The sequence below is a fragment of the Marmota marmota genome, unplaced genomic scaffold, assembly GCF_001458135.2.
Source record: "Marmota marmota marmota unplaced genomic scaffold, marMar, whole genome shotgun sequence".
Taxonomy (NCBI): Eukaryota; Metazoa; Chordata; class Mammalia; order Rodentia; family Sciuridae; genus Marmota; species Marmota marmota.
The window spans coordinates 650766-663348 of NW_026000103.1; the positions used below are offsets into that span (position 1 = coordinate 650766).

At 36.1% G+C, this 12583-nt stretch overlaps 1 protein-coding gene across 1 annotated transcript in view; it reads right to left on the minus strand.

Moving 5' to 3' along the window:
• Positions 1-12583, minus strand: part of Focad (focadhesin) — a 260449-nt gene that overhangs the window by 230511 nt on the left and 17355 nt on the right. The window contains exon 4 of the mRNA XM_048783888.1: positions 7849-7953. Within this exon, the coding sequence (XP_048639845.1) occupies positions 7849-7953 (105 nt within the window). The remainder of the gene's footprint in view (positions 1-7848; positions 7954-12583) is intronic.

The window sequence follows — 12583 nt, forward strand, 5'->3', positions numbered from 1 at the left end:
TTGGCACGATTTCTAGGAAAGTTTAAAACGCTAAAGAGAATCTCAAAATACTCCTGACTACTCCTACCCACACAAGTAGGGGGGAAAAAAGATAAGTACCAATAAACTGCCAGGTACATCCAGTGAAGTGCTATACTCTGCCTTTGATAAATTCCTACTTTAAAAAAAAAAAAAAAAAAAAAAAAACCTGAAACACCATTTCCCCCAATTAAAAAAAAAAAAAAAAAGATGACACCATGTGTTCCTCCCAGAAATGGTGGATCCCTAAATATTCAAGTTTTTTTTTAGTTGTAGATCTACACAACATCTTTATTTTATTGATTTTTATGAGGTGTTGAGGATTGAACCCACTGCCTCTCCTGTGTAAGGAAGCACTCCACCACTGAGTTACAACCCCTAATATTTAAGTTTTTTAAACTTCAGCAAAATATAGTAATGTATTCCACTTGTTCCAATAATGTATGGCAACTCAAGAGTGTAGTACAAGTGATTTAATAAGGGTGCCGGGTATACTTTATGCTGAGTAAAACCAACAACTACACCTCAAGGGGCCCTTTTAGATAATATATTCAATTATTGAAATAACAAAAAAAAACCTCCAAAAAAAATGCTCATTTTGACAACAAAATCACATGATAACAACTAATGTCCAATTTTTTTAAAAGCAGATCCTACACAACCTAAGTAATATTGACTAATATATAACAGACTTAATGTAGAAATGAAACCCAATATTTTTATTAAAGACTAAGGTTTATTTTTAGAAAGTTACAAAAAGGAGTTTCCCTTCAGAAGAAACGTAAAGCCCAAAAAGACTAAAAATTCATTTATCTTAAGTAAACATTGAAAAAAAATTCCAGAACAAATAAAATGTGGTGTGTCAATGTAATGGATAAAAAGGAAATGAAGTAATGGTACATACTACAACATGGATGAAACCTTGAAAATACTAACATTAAGTGAAAGAAGCCAGATGAACAAGTCACATGATTCCATTTATATGAAATGTCCAGAATACACAGATCCAGAGATACAAATAGCATTTTCTAGGATTTGGAGGTTGAGGGTATTAGGAAATGATAATGGGTAAGGAAGTCCTTTGGAGGGTAATGAAAACATTTGGAATTAGATGTGAACAAACTATCTTTGTGAATGCAGTATACTCACTTGCACACTTGAAAGGAATGCATTTTATGGTACATAAATTAAGCCTCAACAAAAAGGCATTAAAAATTCTAAACTCTGCCAGGTACAGTGGCAATGTTTAATCTATAATCCCAGCAGCTCAAGAGGCTAAGGCAGGAGACTCATGAGCTCAAAGCCAGCCTCAGCAACTTAGCAAGGCCCTAAGCAACTCAGTGAGACACCATCTCTAAATAAAATACATAAAAGGGCTGGGGATGTGGCTCAGTGATTGAGTGCCCCCAAGTTCAATCCCCAGTGCCCCCTCAAAAAAGATTCCAAACTCAGCTACATAAATTATTAACCTTTTTTTCAATTTTAGAAGGTCAAATATCATGGAAAGTATAAGTACCTTGCCAATATAATAAAGGAATAAGCTTGGGATTTCCCATTGAAAGAAAATAGTTTCAAATCAGAATCGATTCTCTCATATTCCTTGATAGATAGCTTAATTGTTATTTCCATCTCTAAAATGTATCTATCTTCTTTGCCACTAATAAATGTAAAGGAAATGATGGAGCTAGGAAATCACCATATTGTAGTCATCACAGTGAAAATGGTTCAGGGATGGTGAGCTTAATGAGAAGCAGGATATGTACAAGGTCTCAAAGTGTCTTCCCCAAAGATTGCTTATTAGCTACAACAGAAAAATGATATCCACACACTGGAGAAACCAGACTGACTCAATGATTAAAATTAAAATCACAGTAAGGGACAAGATGGACATCAGTTCCTCCAGATGTGACATCCTCAGAGGACATAGCATCATTTATACGGTATTTAAAAATGTGAAAAAATACCAATGCCATGAAACAGTATATGAGAAACAGTGTATTTTAAATGACTAAAAATATGACAACTAAAATCAACATGTAATCTTAATATAAACCCTTGGCCTGGAGGTGTAGCTCAGTGTAGCATTTACCTCTTGTGCAAAAGGTCCTGGGTTCAATCCCCAGCACCACAATAAAAAAATAGATAGATAGATAGACAGATAGATAAATGAAAGTAAACTAGATCCTATTCATTAAAAGGGGGAAAACAAAATGTCATAAAAGGACATTACTGAGACATTTGACTAAACTAGAATATGATAAAGCAGACATGGCAAGATGTAAAGACACTGATGAATCTGTATAACTGGTATGTGGAAGTTTTTGTACTATTCCGCAAACTATTCTGCAACTTTAAAATTATTTCAAAATATTAAGTTGAAAAGAAAAGTCTCCAATGACTTGCCACTACTCTTTAAATAAAACTAAGTCTACACCAAAACCTTACAGAGTCTAGCCTAGGCCACCTCTCCTGTGCCTCTATCCTAGCCTCCCCCTCCTTTGCCTTCTTCAAGTCCCTCTAATGTGCCAAGCTCCTTCTCACTGCAACGTGCAGGCACTAGAGAAAACACTCTTCCTGTGCTCTTCATGTGGCTGGCTCCATGTCATCCTTGGAGACAGATAAGAAAAGAAAATGCAAAAATGGCTTAATGTGTCAAAAGAGCCAGTTAGCAAACTTTAAAATAGGGCTCTTTTACCCACAACCACAAACTGGCCTTTGTGCACTTACATCAGTATTTATCTGGGATTTTTCTCTCATCTTTCTTTATTTGAATTTCCCTTCAGTGCCAAGTCAAAAGAATCAATATGAATTACAAAGTATCTCAGCCTTTGGGATATACATCTTTAAATTCTTAAAATTAACTCTCCATCCAAATGAACTACACAAATAGATGAACAAATACACATACAGAACCCATAACTTTAATCTACTCAGGGTACAACGATCCATTACTATTAGCCTAATCGCCCACTTCAGAGCACGCCATCTGCCAAATCGTTTAATATTCCCTTATTTCAGAAAGTACAGCTTGATGCTGATCAGACCAAATCTTCCCACAAATAAGATTCTTAACATGTGATATTTGTGCATGTCAGCCACTGTCTGGCACATCAGAATGATGCACAAATTCTGGAACAAGCAGTTACTGCTCATGAATTCACAGCTATTTCCTCACTTTAGCTGAGAGAAGAGAGATCTTAAAGAGATTGCCATAATATGAATATGCAGAGGAAAATTAAACCAAAAGCACAGATAAAATATTGAGGGGTGGGGGGACGGAAATGGCATATTACAAAGCTAATGAGAAAATTAGCCTCCAATAACCTAAAAATCACAAAAACTTAGCTATTCATCCTTGCAACCAAAATACTAGCCAAATTTAGATTCTTTCTGCCCACTATCTATATGATTCATTATTAGAAAAATGTTTAAATAACTAAATACAAGTGTGTTACAGAAAAATGAGTTCAGACTTTTACACTTAGCAAATGTTCTTCAGTTAATCACAGTAACCAGATGTACTACATTGTTCTTTCAATTACCCCCATCCTTAAATGCACTGGCACATGCAGACCCATTTAAAACTTCCAACTAATCTTTTTGAAACCATAAAGGCTGCCTAGAAGGAGGATCGGGTTAAGCAATATGAACTATATTAGTTCTACACACTCAAATCTAATCTTTCTCAAAGCACAGTCAGTAGATCACAGGCATCCAAATGTCTTGTCATAATGTAGATGTCAGGCCATGGTCCTGACATATCCAAAACTCAGGACAAGTTCAGAAGACACTGAACACTATGGCAGCTTCTAAATGTATGTTCAGGATTCTTCCCATACTGATCCTACAACCACCCACTCACCATCTGACCATGAGGAATACTAACATGTGTTGGGGCCATGGAATTATTTCATTAAACCAATCAGTGATCCCTTACATTCTTTCTCTTGCATCCACAGTTGGTTTGCTCTCTTTGGACTCATTTTCTTTTAGAGTTGTCCTCTGGTGCTGGCCCTGGCTTCTCCACTGTGCATGGCTGACATGGAAAACAAACTTGGTGCCTTGGTTTTTATGGAACATACAGACTTCTTGCCTCTCAAATAAACAGGGAATAGAAGAGAGGAAACATGACTAAGCCGCTCAAGACCCAATCCAGTCTACCCCACAGTATTCCTGCAACTCACATGTGGTGCCACCAAGCCCTCAGGGGCTAAAGAAATATTTCTCAAGTGTGATCCACAAATTAGCTGTATCCATATCACTGAGCAACTGGATAAACATGCCAATTCTCAAGTCTCACACAAAACTACTGAAGGAATTAGACTCTCTGGTAAGCCACACTAAGAAACTATCCTTTTAACAAGCTCCCCAGGTGTTTTTTTGCATGAGAACTTTGAAAACCACTAAGTTCTAAGCACAACAAAAAGAACACCCTCTCTAGGGCTCCTTCAGGAAATTCACAGCAGCCAAGAGAAACCATTGGCTAACCTTCATGGTCCTCATATATTCTCTCTTCACTCCTACTCTGGCATAACTTATGCAATTCAGTACATAACCATTTAAAAGAACTAAGTATTCTGTTTTTAGTATGATTCAAATTAATCAGTCATTATGACAAAAAGAACACACTTAGACCCCAACTGTATATGAGCAAAATCCTTAAAACCATAAAAACACAGGTTGGCTTCATATTCAAAAAGCTGACAGTTATTTGTCCTGCTTCTGTTGTAAACGAATCCTACAGAATAACCAGAGGATACCTCTTAGCGGAGTTCTAAGCTCCCTGTATCCTCTCTATGCTTGCACACACAGCTCGCCCGTTGCCTCTCCAAGGTTGGATGATGTTGCCAACCAACACATGACAAAGGCGGCTCTAAAATAGCATGACGATTTCATGCTCGACTCAGGCAATACAGCTCACTTGAGGGGAATCTGCTCTTCAGGTTCACCTCTTCTCTGTTTTTGCCATCCACATCTCCCCTAGAGGAACTTAAGGCTCTTATACACTCAATTACACTCTACTGATTTATAGTGCCAAAGAGCCATTCACATAAGGACCCTCCATAAATGTTATCGGATTATGCCAACTCGGGTGACTGACCCTGGACTTTTCAATGTGCCACCTATTTAAAGACAAACCTTACGCATCCAGTTTTCCTCAGCTCCTCAAACTAGGCTCCCTTATCCACACCTTATACCTAATGTATTTTTTAAAGACAGTGCTCATAGGATGTTGTGGTGCACACCTATGATCTGATCCCAGCTCCTCAGGAGGCTAAGGCAGGAGGGTTACAAGTTTGAGGTCAGTCTCTGCAACTTAGCAGGACCCTGTCTCAAAAAGGGATGGGGATATAGCTCAGTGGTAGAGTACCCCTGGGTTTAATCCCTGTATCATGCCAAAAAATAAACAAAACAAAACAAAAACAGACTGCAATTAAAAGAACCAATATAAGAGAAAATGAATTATAAACAAAACAACAGATAAAACACTACAGATGACTGAAGGCCCAGTAAGTACACACAGTGAGCCCTGTGAAAATGGGAATAACCTTGATTCTTCTGTATGAAAGAAAAGTTCTCTTTACCATCAACTAAACCAGTGCTTCTTAAACATTACGGAATTACCTGGAATATCTTTCTAAAACACAGGCTGATTCAGGCAACACGGATGGAGTTAGAGACACCACCTTCTCTTAACAAGCTCCCAGTTACTGCTGCTGCTTCTGTGGCTCTGCTACTTATTGTGTGGTGGGATAACAGCAGCATCAGTATCACCTGGAGCTTGTTAGACAGGCAGCCTGGGCCCATCCTCCACCTATGGAAAGAGGATCTGCAGTTCAACAAGATCCCCATAGATAAGTATGCACATTAAAAAACAGCTGACCGCCATCTTGTACTGAATGAATCAGAGTCACCAGGGATCCTTTAAAAAATACTGGGCCTCCCAGCAAAGATTCTGATTCAGTTGGTAGGGGACATTTGATTGCTTCCATTTTTTTAAGAACATCCAGGTGGTTCTAATGAACAGGACTGTTGAGAACCAAAGGATAAAATGCCCTACTGAGTGGGAGTATGGAGTAACTGTTAATGGGGGAGGAATTTCTTTAAGGGATGATTAAAATGTTCTAAAATTGATTATGGTGATAGTTGTATAATTCTCTGACTATACAAAAACCCACTGAAGTGTATACTTTAAATGGGTCAGTTGTATGGTATGTGGATTGTATTTCAATGAAACTGTTACACAAACATTAAACTAAGAAACTTAATAACTTGTCTATTTAAATAAATAAATAATCCTCAATGAACAACAATGAAATGGAATTATTTTCTACCCTGTCTCTCCAGAAATATTAAGATCTTGTCATCTCTTCAGGATCATAGTCAAGGCAATAGAAAAAGAAGAAACCTAAAACTAAAAACTTGCATTACAAAGAACACTACTATGGAAGAAGAAAAAGAGGAAGAGGAAGAAAAGGAGGAGAAGGAAGAAGAAGAAAAAATAAAGACAAGTGAAGGAAGGAAGGAGGAAGAGAAGAAAGGAAGAAAATCATATTTGTCAATTTGGAAAATTGTACCCTATACATCACAAATTTCTACAGTATTTTCAAATAAGTAATTTTCCTTTGCTCCCCCTATTTAAAAATAAATCAGTGAATTCAGTGTACCCTATTCTTCCAAGTTTTCTGTATGTTTGAAGACACTCAAAAACATGCTAAGAAAAAAATATACAAAATGTGAAACTGACTTTATTTTTTAAAAGCCTTAAGAAACTCTCAATAATATACTTATTAAAAAAAAGATAATAAGCAGCACTAAAACTATAGGAAACAGCATGGTAATAAAGGAGATACTGTTTTCTCATTATCAAAAGGAAAGCACTATAAATACAGGTAAGGAATATGTACCATGCTACGTTGGAGACTAGCTTCTAACACCTGTGGTAGTAAATTCTCAAAACTACAGGTGCAATAAGATGAAGCCAATGATGGCTCATGAGGACCTAATTTATTCTCCCTGTTGGATCACCATAGCCCATGTGAGCCATCTCTCCCTGCCCTATAAGCCAGTGCCTTGCTTATGGTCCCGTATTCTCAATCCTTTACAGGCACAGTCTAGATGCATAACTAAACAGAGTTCCTAGGGCACATAAACTGGTTATGTGCATCTCTAGGCCCTGTGCAAACTGAGAGCCCTTCTCTTAAGAAACAGCTTTCTGACAGGTAAAATCATCATTCAGATGAGTATGATGCCCTCCTTGTCCATAACTCCCTTATAAAAATTCAATGCATTTTACTAATTTATTGCTGTATTTTATTTTTTAAAGAAAATTCTACTTTATTACACTCTTAGATGACAAAGAAAAGGTAAACCAATGCTCCTAATTACTCACCTTGACCTCAGTAATAATACTTGCAAACCATAGTGTCCCATTACTTTTTATAGTGAGGAAGCTCACCATCCCGCCTAACCCAAACTCTTCCTGCTTTAAGAATATCTGCTCCATGACCTCTTCAATTTTCATAGTAATAGGGAGATAATTACAATTTCTAAAGCAAAAAAGAATGACCTGAATTTTGGGTAACAGATTTAACTTCCAAGAAAGCAACTCTGAAAGCCACGTTGGTGATACCCAGCTGTTGTCACCTCCATCTCATTCCTCTGAGTTTTTGAAACACTAGCATCTGAGAATGAAGACCCACAATCACTGTGCATACATCCTGCTGAATTAAATAACTAACTCTTAATGGGTTGTCATGTCACAATCCATAACTCAGTTAACAATTCACTTTTGGTTTACTTTTTAGAAAGAGAGAAGAAAAGGCTTACCTAATAGTATATATATCCTGAATGTTCTTCTCCCCACCTTGTCCTTCCTTTAAAGCTTGCATTTGTAATAATTTCATAATGGATTTTATTAGGCCATGTGTATTCCTGTAAGAAACATAATAACATGTTAAATATTATAAAGTGCATATGCTAAACAGATGCTTTATCCTGCTTGTGTAAGTGTGTGTGTGTGTTTTGTTGGTACTGGGGTTTGAATTCAGGGCCTTACACATGCTAGGCAAGTGTTCCATCACTGAGCTATACCCCAGTCCAATCCTACCATTATTCAGTAACTGAATATTTGCCACCCACATTGAACAGTAGCCACCACAGGCATCCAGCTCATTCTGCAGCACAGCAAAGACCTATCCAACACATTTAAGGGAGGAGACAAGTAGCCAAAGAATTCAACCACCTAACTAGCAATCATCCCCTACACTCTCTTGGGGAAAAACCAATGAGGAAAAAGACAAACATTACCTCCACATAATTTCAGAAGTGTCCACATCAGTTACTCATGACAAATTATCAAGTCTTTCATTTATAAATATTAGCAGACCATGAAAAGTAACCAGTCATATGAAATGGATCAACCACCCAAAAAAGTAGGCTAGGGAACCAGAGTAAATAACTCCCATTAAAAGAGAATTAATGGAAGGGAGAATAACACTGATTTTTTTTCCTTATTTTCTTTTAGTGGTTGAAGGAGAATATATCAAAAAGAAAAAATGGCCCGCTCTTTTTAAATGCAGATCTCCCTTGGGAAGTAGAAAGAAATCATACAAATATATATTAAAAAAGAAGAGTATGTGTTTTTAAAAAAAATAACTATTTTTTTATTATGGTTGTTAATAGTTGTCCAGCATCTACTGTAAACTAAGCACTTTCTTTAGTCCTTAAATGTATTATTATGTCAACTTACTATTTAGAGTGGAGTAGTATGCAAATCGTTATTAACTTTCTTTGGGCATTAGGAAAAGAATTTGACTTAATTAGATATTATTTAGGGCATTTATGTGAGATATCACTGAATGAATTTTTTATGGCATTTAAAGTTTTCCAACTGGCAAAAGGTTTAACCACATAGAAGATCTGCACTGTCTAATAGAGTATACCAGCTAGCCACACATGACTACTAAGCATCAATAATATGGCTAATTCAAATTGAGATGTGCAATAAGTATAAAATACATGCTGGATTTGCCAGGCTCAATTGCACATGCCTGTAATCTCAGATACTGGGAAGGATAAAGCAGAAGAATCACCAGTTCAAGAGCAATCTGGACAATTTAACAAGACCCTGTCTCAAAATAAAACTTAAAAAAAAAAAAAAGGACTGGGGATATAACTCAGTGGTAAAGCACATTCTTAGCATGTGCTAGACCCTAAATTCTATCTCTAATACTTGGGAAAATTTATGCTATATTTAAAAGACTTAAAACAGAAAAGTATGTAAAATATCATGTATAATTTTTATGTTGATTACATGCTGAAATAAAGTTTGATATGTTGGGTTATGTAAAATGCATTAAAAATTAACATCATCTGTCTCTTTACATTTTTAATGTGGCTACAAGAAAATTTTCAATTACATATGTGGCTTGCATTTGTGGCTCATGTTATGTTTCCATTCTACAGCACTGCTGAGTATGTCCATATGGTTTAGTTCCTAAGTGGATTCTTTGGGGAATGTTGAGGTTTCCTTGCAGTTGAAGCATTTTCCACAATGGTATGTTTTCTCTTTCATATGGATCCCCTTATGACCATGCAGTGTAGGCTCCTGAATTAATCATTTGTGACAGTGTCACACATGTATGTTTCTCTCCTGTATGCATCCTTTGGTGAAAAGAGATCTCAACACTGAATGAAGCCTTTCCCTTAAAGATTCTCTCTTGTTCATGATCTCAAAGATTAGCTTTGCCCACATCCCCTACCTTAGTGTTTTCAATTCCATGTTACTTTGATCAAAATGGCCATTAAATTATGCATAATTTTTATGTTGGTTACGTAAAACAGGAGCCACATTCAAATAGTCACAGTTAATATGGTTCAATAAAAATTAAAGAAGAGATCTTTTAAAAACTAGAATGAACTGTGACTGTCTTAGGAAGGTTGGGAGATACATGGCCCTGTTTTCTTCCTTTGGAACTGCTGAGATGCTTCTGAGTACCTTCTCAACTAAAACTCTTAAGTTTCTAGTCTCTTCCTATTCTGAAGCTGAGGAAGAAGATATCTCAACATTCACATCCTTCTCTGCAATTCTTTATATCCATTCACTTTTACAGAATCAGAATCTTTCTGTAGCTAAGGATCCTGGACTGTAAGGAATTATATCAAATTCCTCACTTCCTGTGAGGAATTATATCAAATTCTTCATAATTCTTCACAACACTTTCCTTTACAAAGACCTGGTGATCCTTTGACGTGGAAATGATAACTGCTCTATCACCAGTTTATTAAGAAGCTGTCCCTAGGTGTGAATGTCTGGCCTTAGGCACTGATAGCAGAGCTCATAGTCTCCTCAGAGCCTCAAAGGGACCCAACTCCTCCAAATATATAAATTTTCTAAAGCTCCTCACCAGTTCTCAGGATTGCATCTTGCCCTTTGAAATTCAGTATCTCAGGATAATACAAGTCTTAGGTCTCTGACCCAGGCCTGTGCCCAGATATTATAAGATACCATGAAATCTCAGACCTGTAGCTATATTGAGCAGACAAATTCTCATTATTACTGAGTGAGTGAACTGTTCTAAAAATCCAGTATTGACTTGAGACTTATCCAGGGGGGTCTATTTGGTTTTCCCTGGTGACAGAGTCACTACATGTTCAGAAGCCTTCCTGTCTTCTAGTCTTCAATGAGTACACAACTGGAAAGCAGGTCTAACATCTGATTTAATCTAAAATGACTCCTTGTACAGCTGGAAGAAGTTCAGGCCTCACCTAATAACCTCACAAGGCTACTCCTTGGGCATAATGATTAGTTAAATTTTAGATGATCTGTGTTGATTAGATTTCTGATTGACTTCCTTCCAAGAATATGGATTCATTAAATCTTTTTTGCAAACTTTTTTTACTTAGGTTAGTTTTATTTAACTAAGATTTGCCATAGAACTGAAGTTTTAGAAAGGACAGATAATAGACCTATGATTTTTAAAGAGTTTGGATCCCCCACTCTTTTCTCAAAGCAGTAGAATCCAAGCAAAACGCAAATACATCTCATTTGCATTTAATTCCAAGGAATTCAGAGGAGCAACTAGGGCTGCTAAATAAACACCAGCTTTTTAATCTTTATGTTAGATCTCCTTTGTTCTCATTATTTAAATATTTCAAGTGGGTTGAGAGGGATGGTTTCAGACTGATTTATATTTAAACTCTTGCTTTAACTCTAATAAACTAGGGAAATTGGGCTACTTAATACCAAGGAATCTGAACATTCCCATCTGTAAAATCCAAAATCATGATAATAAACTCACCTTTCATGCTTTATTATTAGATAAGTATATCAGTAAAGTACCTGTTTATTTTCCAAAATATTGTGGTAATATAATGTTTAGATTATATCACAAAGATTATAACCTTTCCCTCTTTACCAGTGAGGCTGTGGAAGCCCAGTTTTCAGAGCTAATAAATGCTGAAGACCTGAATCTGCCTGAAACTAACTTCAAACCACCTTAACTTCTAAAACTCCCTAGTATTTTCTCTCTCTCCCCACAAAACCCACTTTCTGGTTTGCAAGAATTTTGTTACTCTATATGTGAAGTCTGCCATTGCAAAATTTAAAATTTTTATTGAATTCTATATGATTGTAGTAATAGGATATTATAGTTTGAATAACGGTAAAAATCAAAATTAGAAGGAAACATAACTAGTAAAGAAGCAAAAATCAAAAAGAATTTTTTTTTTTTTACTGGACTTTAGTCTTCAAACTGAAAAGGCTACCAGTAGTACTAGGCAAGATTTCTGGGAAAAAATATATATATATTTATTACTAATATTTTTCAAATCCAGAGATAAAAAGAATAGTCTATGAATGCTTAGATTTTAAGAAACAAAACCTATAAAATAGATACAATCAGAATAAAATGTCTAATTTGGTATCAGCTTTTCTTCTCTCTGTTTTCTTTTCTTTTGAGATAGGGTCTTGGTCTCAAACTCCTGGGCTCAAGTGATCCTCCCACCTCAACCTCCTGAGCAACTGGGACCATAGGCAGGTGCCACCACACCCAGCTATTATTAGAATTCTCATGTACAAACCTGAATGGAGCAAAAAACAAAAAAGAATAAGTGTAATGTATGAGGACAAAATAAATATTTTAAGACATAACACTCTAAACTTTTTTCTTAAAGTTCACCAGTTAAAAGGGCTGGGGGGATAGCTCAGTGTTAGAGCACGTACCTAGCATTCTTGAAGCACTGTATATGATCACCATCATAGGGGGGGAAAAAAGATAATGTATGGTAATTGCACAAACCTTATAAATATACTAAAAACCAGTCAATTATACACTTTAGAATGTTTATTTTAAAAGTGAATCATATCTGTTTTTTAACATATTCATAAGAAATAATTGAGGGAATAAAAAGACACAAACTACAAGGAACTTTGGTCTTTGAAGAGAAAAAGATAGATAGAGTCTAAGATGAAATATTTGTAACAAATGACAAAAGGTTCATATCCACAAAACAAGAAAAGCAACAAAATAGACAAGTCATAGAATAGAAAAATAAGCAGAGA